The sequence below is a fragment of the Athene noctua genome, chromosome 15 (genome assembly GCF_965140245.1).
Source record: "Athene noctua chromosome 15, bAthNoc1.hap1.1, whole genome shotgun sequence".
Classification (NCBI taxonomy): domain Eukaryota; kingdom Metazoa; phylum Chordata; class Aves; order Strigiformes; family Strigidae; genus Athene; species Athene noctua.
Window position 1 is genome coordinate 18,669,329 of NC_134051.1, and position 18,931 is coordinate 18,688,259.

Here is an 18,931-nt window from a genome sequence, read left to right on the forward strand (position 1 = left end):
AACCAGTCACTCCAGTCCACCATACCATCAGGATTTTCCATCTGCAAGCAGCCGTTGCCCTGGACCCCAGGCAGGTGGGCATACAAGCATCTTATCCTCTTTACCCAGCCTTAAGCAGCCAATTGGGGGAAAAGATGATCTTGTATATTTATTGATTTCTGTTACAGGCAGTTCATTTTATCCAAAATGTGACCATCAAACGTACAACAAAAAGCACCATGGGATACCCCCATGGAGAACTTGGCAAGGCATATCTAAAACAGACCACACCGATGGGTGGCGTCAGGAACAAGGCAAACCAAAAGTGCGTGAAACAGCACGAGGAAAGACTCGTATTGTTTTCCTATAGCTTATACATGGCGTAATGCCCCCCACCCTCCCCGTCGTTAGGAAGATGAGCAATAAATGCCACGTTTTCACTGTGGTCCCCGTGTTACAGCAGGTCTTGCTGATGACCTCCTACTTCCCTCTCTCAGTGGACTGTCCTCCCGGCCTCCCACACAGCAAAAGCTCCGAACGTTGCTGAAACCCCATTAAGGTCTTGCATGACAGACCAGAGCAGATCAGCCTTGCTGGAGCTAGTCCTGGCTGTGTCAATCCTCCCGATGGCTCTGAGTGACTGTGACATGTCTCAGGGCAGCCTGTAATATTTTATTAAGGTTGAAAAATTACTGACAGTAGGTATAGGAACAGAGAACTCCAAACTTTAAGATCAACACCGTAACTGTCAGCTGGAGAAAAATCCACTGGTTTAAAAAGTACAGCAGGTTCCCAGAGAATTCTGGAAATTAAATATAGCCAGAAAGAAGCAAGGTGTGCACCAGCTTGCTGGGCTGCCATTAGCTGCCCACCCTGCCAAAATATCATTTCTTCTGATGTGAATTGCTCTTTCCACCTCCTAACTTTGCAGTGTGTCACACCGACATGAAGCAGTTGAGCAAGTCACCGCAGCTTCTTGTAATAAAATGTTTTATTTTAGCCTTTGCAGTTGTTTGTATCAAAAATGACATTTGTCTTGCTGAAGGTCCTGCTTAACATACGCACAACACAAACATGACATTCCCTGACTTCCCTCCCCCAGAATTGCCCTGAATCATCCACACGTCTGGTGAGACTAGCGAAGCGCTTTACAATCTGAAAGTAATCAGGAAAGAAGAGCTAAAATTGGGCTCTGGGGAAGGAAAATTAGCATCTTCCACATGGAGGAAGGGCAACTGCGGAGAAAAAAAAAAAAAAAGGAGGTGGTCAGAGATAACGTAAATGGCAGCTTTGGTTGAGGTACAAAGTGTAACCTAGCGGATCAGACCGTACCCCACTGTGGCAAAACGTCAGGATTTCTAAGTGCCTTGAGCTGTCATTGCAGCACAAGGAGCTTTTGATATCTGTAGGTCCGAGGTCTGGTTGGGATGTGATGATCTTGCCCCCGCGTTAGCTAGCAGCCTGGGCCCGTGCCTTTTGTGAGCTCAGCTGGGAGCATCCGCGTGCGCTGCCTAGGTACCAAAGCAGACACATCCCAAATTCCCAGAGCTAGAAAATTCTCCAAGCATCAGAGCTGACCCCGGTCACCAGCTTCTTGAAAAGCGAGGTTTGATTTTCCTCAGAGTGATGTCTAAATGTAAAGTTCGGGCAGGTTTTTTTCTGCTTAAGCTGAAGAACCGTGCTGGCCAGCTAAGTGACAGACCAAACTCAGGCTACCCCGTGATTTAACCGCAACCCTGTTCTGTAACAGCACGGTGAGTAGAGTGTCTAATCCACTGTCTAGTCCTCACCCAGTTGTAGTTACCTCAGCAAAATACAACGGTGTCACTAAAGCATCATCAGTATTGTACCATCGAAAATATTCCTACGGTGTCCTCTCACCCCACGTCGCCAGGATTATTGAGTTCACTTCACTTCTTTGTGTAACTTCCAAGTGTTTTATAAGTGTTCAAATTTATAAATCTTAGCAACTGTTTGGATAAAATATCGTTGTTTGGCGTTAACACAGTCAATCTTTCATTGCCTACAGAAGCCTCTCTCTTTATTCTCTTACCTGAGGCCTGTCTGTGATGGGCTGAGTGAGATAACTTGTGGGTGGCATACCCCTGTTTTGCAGCAGCAAGGTTGGTGGCGATGCTAATTGTGCAACATTTTATTCAACGATTTTCTTTCTTTAACTCTTCTCTTAATTGAGAATTCAGTATGATGTAAAATAATGAGCTCTCAGTCACACCTTTCCTCTGCCCATACAGTTCCCTCCTCCACAGTAGAATAGGAGTCATAAAAGTACAACAAAGACTTTTTTTTTTTTTTGAGCTTTCAAAGCACTTCCAGCAGTAGCTCTCTCAAGAATTATAAAAAAAAAAAAAAAAACAAAAAACATTAGCACAAAAATTCCTGTTATAATCCCTGCTTCTCAGGTCTCTTGGGGATGGTGGCACACATGATGTATACTCAAGTTTTCCAAGTGACAGTCAGCCTTGGGCCAGAGGACTGGCGACCACATTCTTGGGACTATGGATGGTCCTTCTGGTAAGTGTCACCACCAGTTAATATCTGAATTATTTTGACTTGTTCTATCGGTCTGTTGGGAGATTGTACATGTCATCTCAAATTTCCAGGAACACACATGTGAGTTTCCAGCTGCCAAAAATGCTAGGAGCAAAAAAAAAACCCACCGTGGCCGTACAACGGTGGAGGTGTAGGGGACAGTTATCTGTGCCTGTGCAGCAGCAGCTGTGCCTATCAGCAGGTACATAGCATTTGTAAATAAACAGCAGCCACAATTACCAACACAGATTGAGCACTCTCATTAAAGTTCAATTTAGGTACATAATTGCCATGGCATTTCGGAGACTTCTAGCTTTTTTTTTTTTTTTTTTTTTGTTTTTAATTAATGTCTCGGTTGAACCTCATAGTGCAACTTCTAACAACTGCAGAGGAAGGCACAGTGCTCCTGGCACCGTGATGCTTCCCTGTGGAGCAGGGGGAGGCTTGGGAAAATGGACATGACATTTTAGAAACTGACTTTTTTTTTTTTTTTTTTTTTTACTTTTCCCATTTATCTTTCAAAATCACATAAAAAATAATTTGGCCAGGATATGCCAACTGTGTTATATCGCTTGCAACTTTATAAGAAGCTTGACAAGAATAGGAGACTGTGGAGAATACAAATATCTGCAAACAACATTCACATCCCTCTAGAGGCATCAGCCTCTTTGGATGTCTAGGGAAAATTCTTTTTTTCATTTCTAAATACAGTGTATTACTTTCATTCCATCTCAAATCAGAGACAACAACCTAACAGTAATAAATAAATACAGATACTTCTTCTGCACGGCACTGTAGGGAATTATTAGTCTTTGCTTCTTCCCTCACTATACTGTGTTTTATGGGAAGAGTTAGTAACATTTTAGTAACGCGTTACAAAATATAAATCGCATTCTATTTAAAATACAGCTTATTTTATGTATCAGTTAGGAATATTTATTGCATATGATGATGAACTTATAAATATGCTGCATTCCTATATTTTTGTTATTTATATAAAATATTTATAAGAATTATGTCAGGATAATTGCATAATTATTAATATATTTAAATAATAAGGCATATATCTATTAATTTGTCTTCAGTAATCTATTTCATCATTTACCACAATACTCACAATTCAGAATGGTGCTAAATGTCTAACATGATAAAGCACTCATTAGATTATTCCCCTTCATCTTGTGCAAGACAAGAGACCCTGTGTCTCAGAAGGGGCCTCAAAGGCTCAGGGCTCCTGTAGGGCATCGTGAGCCCCTCATCCCCCAGCGAGCCGCCCCGAGCCCGGCACCGTGTCCCTCCATGGCAGCTCTGGGTGCTCCCCGCTGTCCCAGTCCCCACCGGGTCCCAGCACGGGCCTTGCATCCCCTGCCTGCAGCTCGCCCCGGGCAGCCAGAGCCAGCACACAACAGGGTTTTGGTTTAAAGACCAGGACTGACCTGGGTTAAGCCTCACTGGGTAGGATGCTGGAGCTACGCACCAGCAGGCAGATGTGAGGGAGCAATTCAGCTCTTCCCGTGTTCCTGAGGCGGGACCTCAGCTTCACTCCGGTGACCGTTGGCTCAGTAGCTCAAGCTATTGCTGCCACAAAGCGCTGCTCAGATGTGGTGCCCTCCCTGGCTGCCCTCACGCCTTCCAAGGCCACGCAGGTGCCTGTGCAGGACGCTGGGCAGGGTGCGGACATCAGCTCCGTAACTCCCCGGGACAGACGGGAACAGCAGCAGCACCGTCAGCCCGCAGTGGTGCTCAGCAGCCTGAGGACAGCCGTGGGGTCCCTCATGCCATGCAGCAGACCTGGCAAAGGAAGGTCTGAAACTCAAACCCAGGAAAAACAAGGCTTCTTCCTTCCAGCCAACACCAAACCACTGCTGTATGGACTAGAGACCTTCCTCTGGCATCACCCAGACCTGAACACCTTCTTTAAGAAGGGTTAAAACCAAGCGCCTACCCAGCCTGGTGGAGTTTGGAAACTCTGCACATGTAGGAATCTCCTTCTGGGTTCGGGTGATGGCCTGAAGCATGAACTTTAAATAACCCTGAACCAGTAAACAGCACATTTGCAGCCTTCTGTAAAAAAGCACCACTGCAGCGTCCTACTGGGCAACCTCTCAGAGCAGAGAGAACGGTAACACCACTGAAAAGTGGGGCCAGGGACCAGCCTCCCCGTAACCAAGAGACAAAGGGCATGAGCAGAGATCTAGGCTGCCATTTGTTTCCCAAGTGCCAAAGGGAATTTTTTTTTTTTTTTTCTGTGACTATCTCCCCTCTATTAAACAGGAATGATAAAAATACCTCTCCTCAAAATGGGGATCTGTTTGTGATCTGCTCTGATGTGCCGAGATTGAAAACCCACCTCTTGGTCCCTGTTACGTGACCCCACTGCCAAGGCACTGGCAATGCCTGGAGGTTGGTCCGTGCTCTGGCACAAGCCAGGACTGGGCAGGGGATTCTTGAGGCAGGGGGTTTCAGTGGCTCTGAGGATTGGTGGGTGCTCAAGCTCAGCCCCTCTAGAAGGAAAACAAACACAAAACCCTGTGTTGTTTGAGCCACAAAGGAACGTGAGAGCACAGCCCTGAGCTCAGCTGCCAGAGGCACTATAGGTGCCCTCCCAACACATCTGGGGCACAGCTGGCATGGAGGTGCACTGCTGTTAAAGAGGTCTTCACCTAATGTGGGACGTAACTCTTACAGGGAGGAGAACCACTCTTTACGCTTAAAAATAAACAGCAGTTCACCAAGGTCCATAAAAACCAAAACATACTAATCATAATTGTCTCATTATTACGGTTTACGAAATGCTGGCTCTGGGGTCACACTGAGAGTCTTCATTCTCTATTTCCTTCTCTGAATTTTTCAGTATTTCTGAGTTAATGATTAGAAATTATCAGAAACTTTCCAGAGAAATTTTCCTCCATTTGTCATTCCCCAGGCACCAGCCAGGCACAGCGGAGCATGTGATTTCAGCTGGCTTCCTCCTTGGTTATTGTTCAGGAGCCCAGCTGGAAATGTTTAGAGCTGTCAGAGCTTCTCCACACACTCCGTGGAGGAGGAGGACACTCGCCAGGCTTCCCTGTGCCTGGACACTCACACAGGAGTTTCCCTCCCACTTCTCCACCCAGCCATGGCAAACCTAAGGGGACGTCATCACCCCACTGCACTTCCTTCTCATTTGGTCGTACCTGGCAAACACGTTAAAAAATGACTCGGAAAGGGCTGCCACCGCACGCTTCATTGCCATGGGCGTCCCGAAAGGGCTTCTTATGCACTGAATATTGAAATCATTGAAACGAGCCGTTTCTGTTTACTTAAACATATTTTTTTTTTCCCACCCCAGATTTTTCAGTTCACGAATATGTGTTCTTTTTCAAGTTTTGCCTAATCTGAAATGAGAAACTGTTTCCTTGTCAGCAGATCCTTTGCAGAATGGGAAACCAGCTCATGCTGAGGGCTCTGTTGATAATGCGTATTTATAAGATAACGCTGCTGTGTCTGTATTCTTTCTGTTCTGCATAATTTATATCAATGTTCAATTTGGTTATAGAAAAGGTGAAAGCAAGGAGCAGGTAAAGTAGCTGCCACAGACGATTAAGCTAATCCAAGTTAGTTAGGAAGCCACTGTGAACTACGTGTAGCTGGAGCTGATGGGCTGAATGTGAAGTCAAGGGAAGCCTGAACGCAGATAAGCTCTGCAGACGAGAGGAGGAGTTCAGTGCTTTTTTTTTTTTTTTTTTTTTTTTTTGTAGCCCCATTTCATGCTCACAAAGCATCTAAACTCCTTGGGGTCATGAGTTCCCTCCAGCCACATCCGAACTTGAGATCAGTGAGGAAAGATGTGCAGGGAGGGCAGAAGGAACCCGGGGGGGAAACCCAGTCCACGAGCAGGAAGCAGAGCAGCTCCCAGCTGAACTCTCCTTGCCAGGAGACCCAGGACAAGGACTTGCTGCTGGTCCGGGCTGGCATTGGGGCAGTCGCTTTTTTTTCTTCCATTTTCCTTCTCCCTCTGTCTCACCATGCTCCTGGTCGCTACGTGCAGGTGTCCTGCCACTGGCTGCCCAAGGTTGACCAGCATTGGCTGCACACGGGGCACTGCCCTCAGGTTGGATCTCTCCACACGATGCAAGTGCTGTCTTCTATTCTGGTCAGGCTTTCACAGACCAGATGTAAGCCAGGAATGCTAGAAATGTCCATGAACCAGGAAAGAAGGAAATAGAGTAGTCTGTTGAAAGCATAAAACCTGGGATAGAAACCATCCTGGCAGTAGTGTTGTGCAGAGTCCGTCTCCCGTGGTTGCTGGAGAACTTCCACGGGTCCAAAGACGTGCTCTCTGGGGCGTTACTCCTTCAGGGAGTTCATTACTGCCCTGTAGATTTTAGCACTTGTTGCAAGGCTCTGAAACATTTCAAAGGCAAATCAAGAGGTGTTTGACTCTTCTGTCGGCGTGCACCAAGTGTTCACACTCGCACTCTGACCCCTGGTTTTCCGTGGGATGAAAGTTGTGCCCAGCCCCTAGCCCCACATCCCACCTGCACGCCTGAGCCTGTGCCACAGGTCACTGGAGGTAAGATGAAGAGACCGGGTTTGTCACCCCTGACTGACCTGCCTCGTCGCATCTTGTGTATGTGTGTCTCTTGGCGTCAGAACTATAACATGAGCTGCTGTCTTAACCCAGCTCTGTCTGCTGGTTTCTCTCTCCACAGCCTGGCATGGGGCTCTTTCACCTGCTGCATGGCGGCCTCCGTTACTACCTTGAACTCTTACACTAAGACTGTCATTGAGTTCAGACACAAGCGCAAAATCTTTGAGCAGGGCTTTCGAGAAGAGCAGAACTTCCTAGACCAGGAAGCCATCAAGTACTTCAGAGAAAGGTCAGTGCAGTCAGTTGCTCCATCAGTGGAGTTTCTCATGGACTCTGCTAGTCTCAGAAAATCCAGGCTCTCACCTACTTCAGCACATGTGGGTGAAGTCTCTGGTATACTTGGAGAAGATCTGTGTTAAAGACAAACACAAAAGATCCTCCTTGATATGTTTTTTCTTAAATTCTGTGATGTCCCAGTGCCTGCCTTTTCTTATATACTCAGTTAAAACACAAGACCGACAAGTCATTACGGTATGCATCTGATTCATAGGAATTAATGATGATTTTCCCTATCAAGATGATTTTCCCTCTCTGGAAAGGTAAAATTGTGGGGATATAACAAATGTTACAGCCATCCTTTCTCAGCACATGTAATAGTCACCTCCCAATTAATCCTAATGGCTACTGAGACCTTTTCCAGCCACCACTAGGCCACTTTGGAGTTGCCATCTTCCACATCCACATACCTACAGCCCATCCTAGGCTCCTCCACACAACCCATCCTCCTCCTGAGCTCCTCCACACAACCCATCCTCCTCCTGAGCTCCTCCACACAACCCATCCTCCTCCTGAGCTCCTCCACACAACCCACCCTCCTCCTGAGCTCCTCCACACAACCCATCCTCCTCCTGAGCTCCTCCACACAACCCATCCTCCTCCTGAGCTCCTCCACACAACCCATCCTCCTCCTGAGCTCCTCCACACAACCCATCCTCCTCCTGAGCTCCTCCACACAACCCATCCTCCTCCTGAGCTCCTCCACACAACCCACCCTCCTCCTGAGCTCCTCCACACAAGTATAGCCCATACATCATATTTCACTGCAGAAACATCCACACAGTGCCACCCACACTGCTACCAGGGTCTTTGATGGACTCTAAGTCCTATCTGAGCCCTGAACGCCCAGAGATACTCCTTCACTCTGCCCGTCACCACACGCTGCCCACTGGCTGCACTGCTCACCCCATGCACTCAGCTGGTGCATGTGTCTGCACTGGGATACTTGGTGCCCTCCTTCTTTCGTGAGGAGATTAAGGCTTTACTTAAAATTTCAGAACATGAAGAACACACAAATGTTGACCTTACACAGCGGGGAAGGTGTGTGATGGACTCCACAGGGGTACCTTCATGGAATGAGGAGCTGATAAGTACAGAGAATCCTCACCAAAAGCCTATGGTTGGACGTAATATTTTGGGGACAGAAAACATAAGGAGGATTCATTCTGGTTCTTCTGACCAATGTGGCAGTTTCTCAGTGGTAAAAGAGAGTGGTTGGGAAGCTCTGAGAAGACAGAAGATTTGAAATGATCAAACATTTTAGTAGTAAAGTGAGGAGCTCTGCTGAGCAGGAAGAATGAGAGAACTTCCATGCTTATTGCTTTGCTTTGGTTACCCAACCTTAACTAGTAGTTTCCATTGTTATAGGTATTCCTCTACCGATTTCCAAGTTTTCACTCTACCTTTCAGACAGCCTGGGAGGATGAGAGAAATGAGTCAAACCACCATGATTTTTCTAATTTTGCATTTAGAGATGACAGTGAATTTTTAAAAATTTTGTGTGTGAGAAAAAAAAAAAAACAGACACAGTGAAGAGGAAGTGGTCAGCATGTGCCTCAGGAGAAATCAGAAATCAGTGAGGGAAAACAGTCAGCCGAGGGAAAAGAGTCAGCTGAGGGAAAACAGTCAGCCGAGGGAAAACAGTCCGCTGAATTACTGAAGCGAGAATTGCGGATGGAGATTGGCAGAAGGGTCAGCAACTAAGTTGAGTTACATCGGGCACTGCTAAGGAAACTTGATAACGTTCCACTACTGCCCTTTCCGAAACAGTAAATAGCAAAACCCATTAGTGGCACGGAGGACAGTAAAGCTCTTTGTCTCACACAGGCACAGCGTGGTTTGATTTTGATTCCTCTCGCCCTTGCCATGTTACACAGCCCTCCCCGCCCCTTCTTACCTACCTGTAACTCCAGACCACGTAACACTGCAACCAGATCCCTGCTGGACTAGTTGTAATCACCCCAACAGGCTGGATAAACAGGTGAGGGGCCCCAAGGAATGACCTCAAGCTGAAAGCAGCATCAAGACATTTGAAGTTCTCTTGGCAGGAAGGTTTGAACTTTACCGAGGCAGGTATTCAACACGTATATACCCAAGGCAAGTTACAAGTCCCACCTTGGCCAGTACAAACCAATGTGGATTTTAAATCTTCTTTTATACGTATCATCCAAAACAAGTCCCATATTATGCAACACGTACAGAGCAGCCTGTTCCTTGTGACTGCTCTGTAGACAGGTCAGAGGCACCCTGAGCGGGACACAGAGACAAGGCTCTGTCTCCACCACGTCATGACTGAACTGTACATTTTATTCTGTCCTTCCTCTTCATTGTGAATCTGTGTGAACAAGTCACTTGTTGGTCACATCCTCCAAGCCCCTCCACACACACTTGGCAAACACAGCTCAAGCATGTGGTGTTCCCAAACTTCATGATTACGACTTTCTTTTTTTATATCGCATTATTTTAATTGTTGTATCTGAATACATAATAAGAAGCCCAGAGACAGTGTTACCATGGGATCATTCCAGAGTTTTAAAGCTGTGCAGCATTACATCCATTTAAAAAAAAAAAAAAAAAAAAAAAATTAGCATATTCATGATCAGCTTTGCGATTGTGACCTGGGAATACTCTGAGAGTGCAGGGGTCCCAGGATGACCAACTGGCAGCCCAGTGTTGGGACATGCTGTGGGTGCCAGCAGTCCCAGCAAGCACACAACTCCCTCCAGCTCCCATCTTCCTTTGCACAAACAGAAAATAACTCCAATTCTCTTTCTTTCCTGTGCACGTACCCAGGGATACTTCACATTCCCTCCTACTCCTACACCTCCATGTTCCTTTTCATATCTCATAAATAAAACCCTCCAGCCTTTCTTCCCTTCCAGTCACTTTGTACATACCAGCACCCTCTTTGCATGTTCCTTTGCCTCGGTACACATCCAGCACCCGCTGCACGCACGTCAGCCAGCCCCTGTGGTGAATAGACTTTGTGCAATAGGCAGTTTTCTAAGAGCAACGTATTTCTGGTGAAAGTGAAAGCTTTATCATTATTCCCAACAGCTGCACTTCATCTTCTGGGAGACAAGGAAGAAAAGTGTTAGCCCCATCTTGCCTGATAAAAGTTTTTTTTGTTGGAATATTCTTCTGCAGGCCCCTTCTCCCTGAGAAGAAATTTGCTTTTTGAAGAATACTGACAGTAGAATACTGCTAATCTTCCAAGTACTTCATCAAACATAACATAATTGTGTTTCACTTAATTTTAATAGCAATTAACTGCATATAAGACAGAAGGTTTACTAGAGATGTTCTAGATGAAAGAGCTGAAGTGCTCCCTCAAGAGCTCCCGGTTGAACGAGTGCACACCCTGTTCACACCCAGCGCAGGCGATGCAGGGGATGAGCCAGGCCAAGGGAGGCTTTGCTGTCCTGACCCTGCTGCACCAGCTCACCCATCCCCTCCCCTCGCACAGGCACCATTGCTGCTGCTTGTTAACTTCAGTCCCTGCAGCCTAAGAACGTAGCAAAGACCTTTAAAACTACATGAGTATCTGTGTGCAGCCCAAATGCTGCTCCACAGCCTGGTTTGACTCCACCTTAAACAGCGCATAGAGTAATCCAGGCCTAAGTGCACACCTAAGCACAACCAGGCCGCAAACAGAGGCAGCTTAGAGACAGCCAGATTCCCTGACGACCTGCACAGGCACAGGCTTTGCCTCTCAGCAGCTAAGCATCGTACTGCTTCCATCACTGGGAAAACATTTAAACAGCTCCTGAAAAACCAAATATTCATGATGTTATATTCAACAATTATTTCCTTCTCAGGCCTTTGAAAAGTCCAGACAAAGCAGACTGTAGTTCATACCATAAAATCAAAAGATATTGCAACTCTTCCGATTTAAAAGATACGACAGCCCTAAGAGTAGCTCTAAACAGAACAGGTAAATAATACAGGCTTGGAGGTATTATTCGTGTATTAAATGTTCTATGAAATTATCAGTAGAATTATCTGCAACATGTCAGCTTTCAGTCTTTGTCCTACTCTTGGCTGTCCTTCCGCGTTCTCTGGTTTTCCTTTTATCTGAATATTTGTCTATAACTTTTGCTCATCTTTTTCATTTTTTTTAGTTTATTAGGTGTCAGTTCATAACAGGCATCTCCCTTCCCTCTCAATTTCTCTTTCTGTTCTGTTTCATATGAATACTCTTGCCCCATAGCACCCCGAGCATGGTCCATTGTCTCCAGTCCACCCCAGTTAGCAGAGCGGGAACTCTCCACAGATCTTTCTGTTTCCTTTGCTCTGAGGATCCTTCCCGATAAGTCAAAGGGACGGGGACTTTTTGTTCTCTCCTATATAGTCTGATCTGGGACAGTCAGCTGAAGGAATGTCGACATGCCAGGGCCTTCTCCTCCTCCACTGCCCAGCTGTTTGGCTTCTGTGGCCCTGCAGCACACAGATAACGGTTCCAGGGCCACTGTCCCTTTGCCACTGCCTGCTGCCCCAGAGCTGTCACTGCTCCACAGCAGGGTCATGCCATGACATCCCACACTTTCCTCCCTACCCTGCACAAGTGTACCTGTAAGGCCATGAGAAAATGAGACCCACAAGCAGGGGACTGGGGTGATCCTTCCAGTGCAGCACTGACTCCAGTGCACCCAGACTGTCAGATCTTCAGCTTGCTTAGTGTATCATCGAATAAATGTACAACCATCTAGTCTGGGGGATTTAAAAAGGCAGTGAGAGGAAGGCAAGCTCGAAAGCAGTAGCAGATGTAGCAGTTTCAGCAGCTTTGTCCATATGGCTGTGTGATAATTAGGATACGTTTACAGGAATTGTGCTCACTTAGACCAACTGGCTACACCAACACTATCCCCACATCTGTTCAGGCAAGGGACAGTGTAGGCAGGTTGTTCATATCGAATGCCTTGCCCAAGCTTGTTCACAGTTTCTTGCTTTTTTTTTTTTTTTTTTTTTTTTTTACCGTATTAAAAAAAGCCCCTTTCAGGCACTCCCCACCACCTTTCCCAGTTCCCAGAACTCTGGTGGGCTTTGCTTTCAGGTAAAGAAGAAAACCTTTCACCTCTGCCCCTTTGGTACGCTGGGGCCAAGGCAGAAAGTGTCAGTGGGGCAGATGGAGACCCTCCAGTCACAGCTGCTGGAGCACGGAGGCTGCAGCTACGGGGAGGGAGATTTGGGGCAAGGGAATGCAGAGACTTGGGGTGAGAGTACGTGAGGGTTTAAGCCTGGGGTCAGGGATAGGGGGTCTGAAAGGGTGGGAATAAAACCCAGGCAAGTTCCTTGTGTAGAGCTAGTCACTGCCTCGAGCTAGGGATGAAAAGTCAGTGAAGCGATATGAGAAAACTCGAATTACCCATTGCCACCTTTTACTGTTGACAAGAGGAGAAAGAGTAGCAGCTTTCTGAAATGCATCTCTGCCTGGCCAGGTTGCACGGGCCAGGGCTGTTGAGCCTCACCGGAGCTGAAGCCGCTGCAGCCGGGGGTGAGGAGGGTAACCCCCATCCTGGCACCCATGGGAGAGGGGCCCCTAGAGATCAGCACAGCCCCGTCTCCAGGCTGACAGCCTTCTGCTCCCTGCGAAGCAAATCTCACTTATTGGGGACGGTTAAACCAACAATCAAACTTAGCAAGTAAACCCGGAAGATTCAGCCTTCCCCAGTTCCCTCATCCCTAGCACAGCATCTGCCAGCTTGCAGCTGTCCATCAACACCCATCGTGGCACTGGAGCTGATTTCACATTTTTCTTGCTGACTGAACCTTTACTCTGATCTGCAAAACCAACCTGGTGAAATTCTGGAGTGAACTGAGTTCAAAGTGCCATTGATACCAGAGCAGACAAAATGTCTTTGCAGGGATAGAAAATGTAGTTTTGAAGTGCTAGGAGCAGTTTGAACCAGACAGCAGGATTGAAGCTAGTGCAGAGATAATAAATCCAGACTACTCCAAACACAATGAGAATCAGAACTTTCCAATTCATAGCATAAGCCATTTTTTTTCCTTTTTCCTACATTTCTCTGACCGTATCTTACTCACAGCTTTCTTTCTCTAACTCCATTGTACTCACATAAGATGTCGTGCAGATCATATCAGTGCTTTCCAAAGACATGCCAACCTTTTGCTCTGATTTCCTCCTTGGTCACCCAGATATCTGAACCAGTTTTAAGCTACTGACCTACCATACATCCCATTTACAGAGTCAGTGTCTTTTCATGTGGACATCAGTAAGAATTTCCAATCTGACTATTCACCTTTTATTAGCGCACAGGGATGAGTGTAATGTCCCGCCTTGGATTTATTCTGTACTTTATTCTGCAACACAGGAAGGTTTATCCACAGAGCTGTTCCTTCTGGAAAATTACACGGACTGGCACATAAATGCTGTAGCACTAGCAACATACCCACTTTCAACACACACGTACTGCACAATGCTGTTAGTCCCCGACGCTTAGATTCAGCCTGAAGAGTGAAAGAGTGGGAGAGACGCAGCCCTGAGCCCCTCATTTCTATTCCCCATGGCCGCTTTACATGAGCTTTCCCCCCCAGAGGGGCAGAGCCCGTGGACCCAAGCCCCTCCTGGGACCATTACGATCTCCATAATGGGCCTGGCTGGCTATAGATGGAGGAGCCCAGGTATGTTGTACTCTTATTGATTTTGACCCTTCCGTTTCTGTACATTTGGGAGCAGCCTTCGTTTCTGTTAAAGGTGCTACTTCTATATTCTCTTTTCCAGGGCTGAGGAGGAGAGGGCTGAGGCTGGGGACCTGAGGTTACAGTGCCTCCATAGCTGCTCCCCAAATAGTAAGTGACCATGGCTTGAATGTGTCCGATGCACAATGGCTTGTACCATCCCCACGCTGGCAACTTGGGGTTCAGAATAAGGTTTGGAGTAGGAAGCTATGGAAAGTGAGGTTTGTAACTTTCCCAGGCAACGCTGCCGAAACGATAATCAACTAGAATACGAACCGTACAAAATCCTCCAGGATTCAATTTAGGATGTGCTCATATCCTGTAATTTTATGTTATCTCAAGAAGCGGTGACTTCATAGTAGATAAAAAATATGCTCTAATTTACACCTGTATAACTTCCATTATCACTACCTTTTTCATCTATATTTATCACCAATACATGATGATGCATGCTATTAAATATAAAAATGATTGAAAGCAGCTTTGGTAGACAATAACATTAGTATAATTAATGCCATTTCTTGCACTTACTCAGAAAATTGCTGTGCTTTTATTCAGTGTGTGCAAAAATTCTTGCTTTAAGCCATGGGAATCAGTGCTTCAACGTACGGAGCAATATTGGAGCACGGCTCCTGCCCTGCTCTGAATACTATACTTTTCCTTTATTCTCCAGGAAAGATGTGTGCCATTTCATGCATCTATTTCCTTGCAAAGAGAGCAAGTGATTCTTCATTCAGCAGGAGGGAGACTTGGGAAAGTGACTTACTGACTCTGCGCTATTAAAATTTGGAAACCTCAAAAGCTTTTCACTGCCTCTCTCTTGCTGAGATGCACATCTCAGCCACATACTCATGGAAGCTTGGTGTTCAGAACTCTAATAACTGAGGGTCCTGGTCCCTCATCAGACCTGCTGGAACAGCTCTCCAGTCCAATGTCACTGCAGGTGGTCTCCCCACAGGCATGATAGTGCTGGCACTGCTCTCCAGCCCACTTTGTCATCAGCTCACTTGGTAACGCCTGCTCCTTGAAAATGTCATGTCAGTTATGGACCTTTCCACAGGCAGATCCACATCCTTCATTTTCACAGGCCTGAAAATGTCTATTAGTACAAAATCGATCTGGGTCATGTTTCCCAAGAAACGTTCCCTACCTGCCAAGCTACTGGCTAGTGATCAAACGTGCTTGTTTCATTCTGAAGACTGTCCAAAAGTCTTTGTTTCAAAGAACAAATAACAATTCTTGACGGTAGGTGTTCCAAGGAATGGAAACAAGGCTCTGTTGGTTCTATGCCCAGCCCTGCCCCAGTACTCCAATTTAAAGGGCACATAGCTTACCTCCATAGGTGTGCTGACAGCACTGTAAAAGCAAACTGCAAACGACAAGTCCGGTATCAGGTTAAAGAACAGTGACCATTCTTCAGTATGACATCAGTTTCAGCTACTGTTACCTCCTGTAATGAAATCAGATCAATATTAATAAAATGACATGAGTGAAGTTCTGCTCTCAGTTCACAGGTTACTTATGAATCCAACTTAAGCTTCAGCATCTTCATTATTCATGCTTATTGGGGAGGAAAGGACGTTAGTTACTGCTGCTCAGGATGGCACAAAGCCTCACAACCTTCAGAGGAAAGTCTCCTTCCTGCAACAAGCCCCATCAAGCCATAACTGGCGTGTACCTGATCAGAGGATCCTCCTTAATGTTGTTTCTATCTTCACACAGTCCCACTCTTCCTTGTCGCGTTACCCGTGCAATGAGCTCACGGCCAGCAGAGAATTGCTAATGGCAAGAGAACGACATCCGAAGTGCTTTGCTAAAGGCAGAGAAGCCACAGAGGTTACACTGCCCCTTTGGTTGCCCAAGGACCTGTTTGTATGAAAGAAGAGGGCACATCTCCTAGAACAGACCAAGTCCTCGCCATTGCTTGGTTAACTCACCTCCTGCGTTCCACTAGCAGAGTAAATGCTGGCAGATCATTCTGAGCTCTTTTTGAACTCTTCACACAGAGGTGGTCCTGTACCAGTAGCACACAAAGACGTGTCACCAGATGTTATTCCTGTTGCTCACTTCAACCAGCATTTCATACCCTGGAGGACTTGTCAGCTGCCCTCACTTAGAAATCCTCTGAGGCTGTTCTAATTTGAACCAAAAAAAAGCATATAAGGAATATTCACTCATCCTCAAACACCATGCTTTTTTTCTGTCCTTCCACAAAGACAAAACAGGGCATCTGTCCTTGTTGAGAGGCAACGGTTCCTCTGTCGGCAAGACTAAGGTATCCATTTTGAGAAATGCACTTAAATTATAAATTTCATCAGAACCTTAATTCCAGAGGAGTCTTGATCGGGGCAATGTAATATTCAGTCTTGGTAATTCTCTATTAAACCACTTAATGTCCATCGCTAAGCTATAATTTTCCTTTTACAGGGTTTAAACGCGCCTGAGCTGGGATAAGAACAGCATCAGGGAGCTCTAGCTATAAATTGGCATCCTCTGCTCTCACCAAGCTGCCTTCCTGTGCAAACATATGGTGCTGGCCCCTATATATCTAATATCCCCAGTCATGTTTTGTTCATAGCAAACTTAGCATTTCCATTGCAAAGCAATAAACACTCTTAGGTCTATTTGCTGTCGTTTTTGACCTTGGAGGTCTCAACTTTTTCCTTCAGATGTGCAGGGCTTGCAGATCTCAATGCACGAGTTGAGCAGAGTCGCTACACGAAAATGATAGAAGGGGAATTTTCAAGTCAGGATTTTTTTTTTTTTTGGTTGTTGCAGAGTTATTTATTACCAAGGGATGCTCACTCTTATTAGGCTCCAGACAGCAATTGGACCTGATTTCAGACATCTGTATGTCACTGACATCTGACACTTCCACCCTCTCTTCCAGTCTTTTCCCACCACTGGACGTTAATATGATGAGCCTGGTGCTTAGATCAACGTGCCTGGGACCCACGGGGCAGATGGGAGAGGTATGGGTGATAGATGTAGAACAAGGGGCAAGAGAGAGAGGTGGGAGAAATATCACCAAGGACAAGGATGGACAGGTAGGTGGCACAGCCAAAGAGGAGACAGGAAGCTCAGAAGAGCCAAGAGCTGAGCAGGAAACTGCCTATTCCTACTGTCCATGGCTAAAAGCCTTGCTTGTTATTTGAGGCAGATAAACCCAGGGTCCAGGACACCAGCTTTTCTCATTGAAAACTGAAAGACTACTCAAAATTAATTCAGCATTAAAAAAATAATATAGTCACTGTTTTGGCAGTGTGGGCATTTTAGGAGAGTCACCTGACAAAGAGGAGGCCTTGAAAAAAAAAATAATTTTATTCTCATATCATCACCCTGCAGGCATTTCCCCTGGGTCCATCCCACAGCTCTTCTACCATCCTCCCACCCCTGGCTGTCTCCAGTAAGATTTATGCAACCAGCCCTTCAGTGCTCCACTGTAAAGCACGTTGTCATAATTTTCTATTCAGACAAGATCATTAGAAGAACTCCAGAATTAAAACATGGTGGAAATGATTCATAAAAAAAAAAAAAAAAAAAAAAAAAAAAAAAATCCACTGTTTTTTCTTGGTTGCAAGTGCCACAGAAGGGAAGTGGCACTGGATTTGCAGGCAACTTTCAAATCTCTCCAAATTCAGTGCTAGAAAAAGTCTATTGCAGAAGCTCAGCTGGAGAGGGCAAGGCACAGACGGCAGACAAGGTCACTCTGACAACGGGGAACATGCTTTATATGCTGAGCAGCACAGGGCTGGAAGGAGGCAGACAACAAGGGCTTGACGCATTTGAAGTGTCGCTCAAAGTTGAGTCAAGGTTTCTCCTTGTGGAGATACCTGACAGCTGCAATCACCTTCCTATTTCATGTCAGCATTGATTTCAACTCCAGGTCTTGCAATTCTTCCTGTAATTTATTCAGTTCATAGTGATTCACCACATGAAAACAGGTGGGAAAAAAAAAACAACCAACCTCTGATAAAGCACCATGGTTACAGATCTAAGATCCAGCCTCGCTATATTGAAAGCAATGGGAATTTCATTCCTGTCTTCAGGCAAACCCTTGCCCACCAGGAAACTCCCAAGTTACAGGTCTCAGTTCTGTCCTCATTTACCTCTGCTAAAATCCAGGCTGACATTTTACTTTAACAAGCTTCAGATTGTTTCTTAAACAGCCAGCTCCTCTGCTTCCGAGATAAGCATGATGATAAAAGTAAATTCAGTCCCATGTTTAGCACCACAGCCAGTGAAAATTAAGGGGTGGAAAAGGAAAGAAAAATAAAATGATAGTTTATATTACTTTTTCTTGTTTCCTCCAGTGCACCGGTGACTTGGAAATGTTTCTTATATAAATTTCAGTGAGATTAGTTATGAAACATGTTCTTTGTCACTCTTTTAAATTGCATCTTTCAATAAATGTTCTCCTATAGCTAATCCCGGATTTATAAAAAACAAAAAAAAAAAAAAAACAAAAAAAAAAAACAAAACCAATAACAACACAAAAAGCCAACCCTGTCCAACACTGCTAAATATGTGAAATGAAGTATTTCAGATTGCATATGCACCCAAATAGCCTTTCAGTTATGGTACGTTTTATATTTTCCCCCCAGAATGTAGGTATTGTTGCTCAATGTGCAGATAGTTTTACAGTGTAAGATATTTGAGGACAAATACGTATATTTTTAACAACAAAAAAAAGTTACAACATGCATTTTTATTTTAGTTACCTTAAAATGGGGTTCGCAATTGTTGGAATAAGTTTCCAACACTTTGCTGCAGCAAAAAAGTGTTCCCTGACTG

At 45.5% G+C, this 18,931-nt stretch overlaps 1 protein-coding gene across 6 annotated transcripts in view; it reads left to right on the top strand.

The window, feature by feature from the left end:
* Window positions 1-18,931, top strand: part of GSG1L (GSG1 like) — a 57,659-nt gene that overhangs the window by 34,426 nt on the left and 4,302 nt on the right. The window contains exons 4-7 of one of the 6 annotated variants that reach the window (XM_074919400.1): window positions 2,400-2,511; window positions 7,224-7,391; window positions 14,181-14,248; window positions 14,811-15,018. In XM_074919400.1, the coding sequence (XP_074775501.1) occupies window positions 2,400-2,511; window positions 7,224-7,391; window positions 14,181-14,248; window positions 14,811-14,920 (458 nt within the window). In that variant the 3' untranslated portion in view covers window positions 14,921-15,018. Of the gene's footprint in view, window positions 1-1,912; window positions 2,103-2,399; window positions 2,512-7,223; window positions 7,392-14,180; window positions 14,249-14,810; window positions 15,019-15,644; window positions 16,081-18,931 lie in introns of those variants that run through there. The other 5 variants (XM_074919401.1, XM_074919402.1, XM_074919398.1 and 2 more) reach the window with 5 other exon arrangements.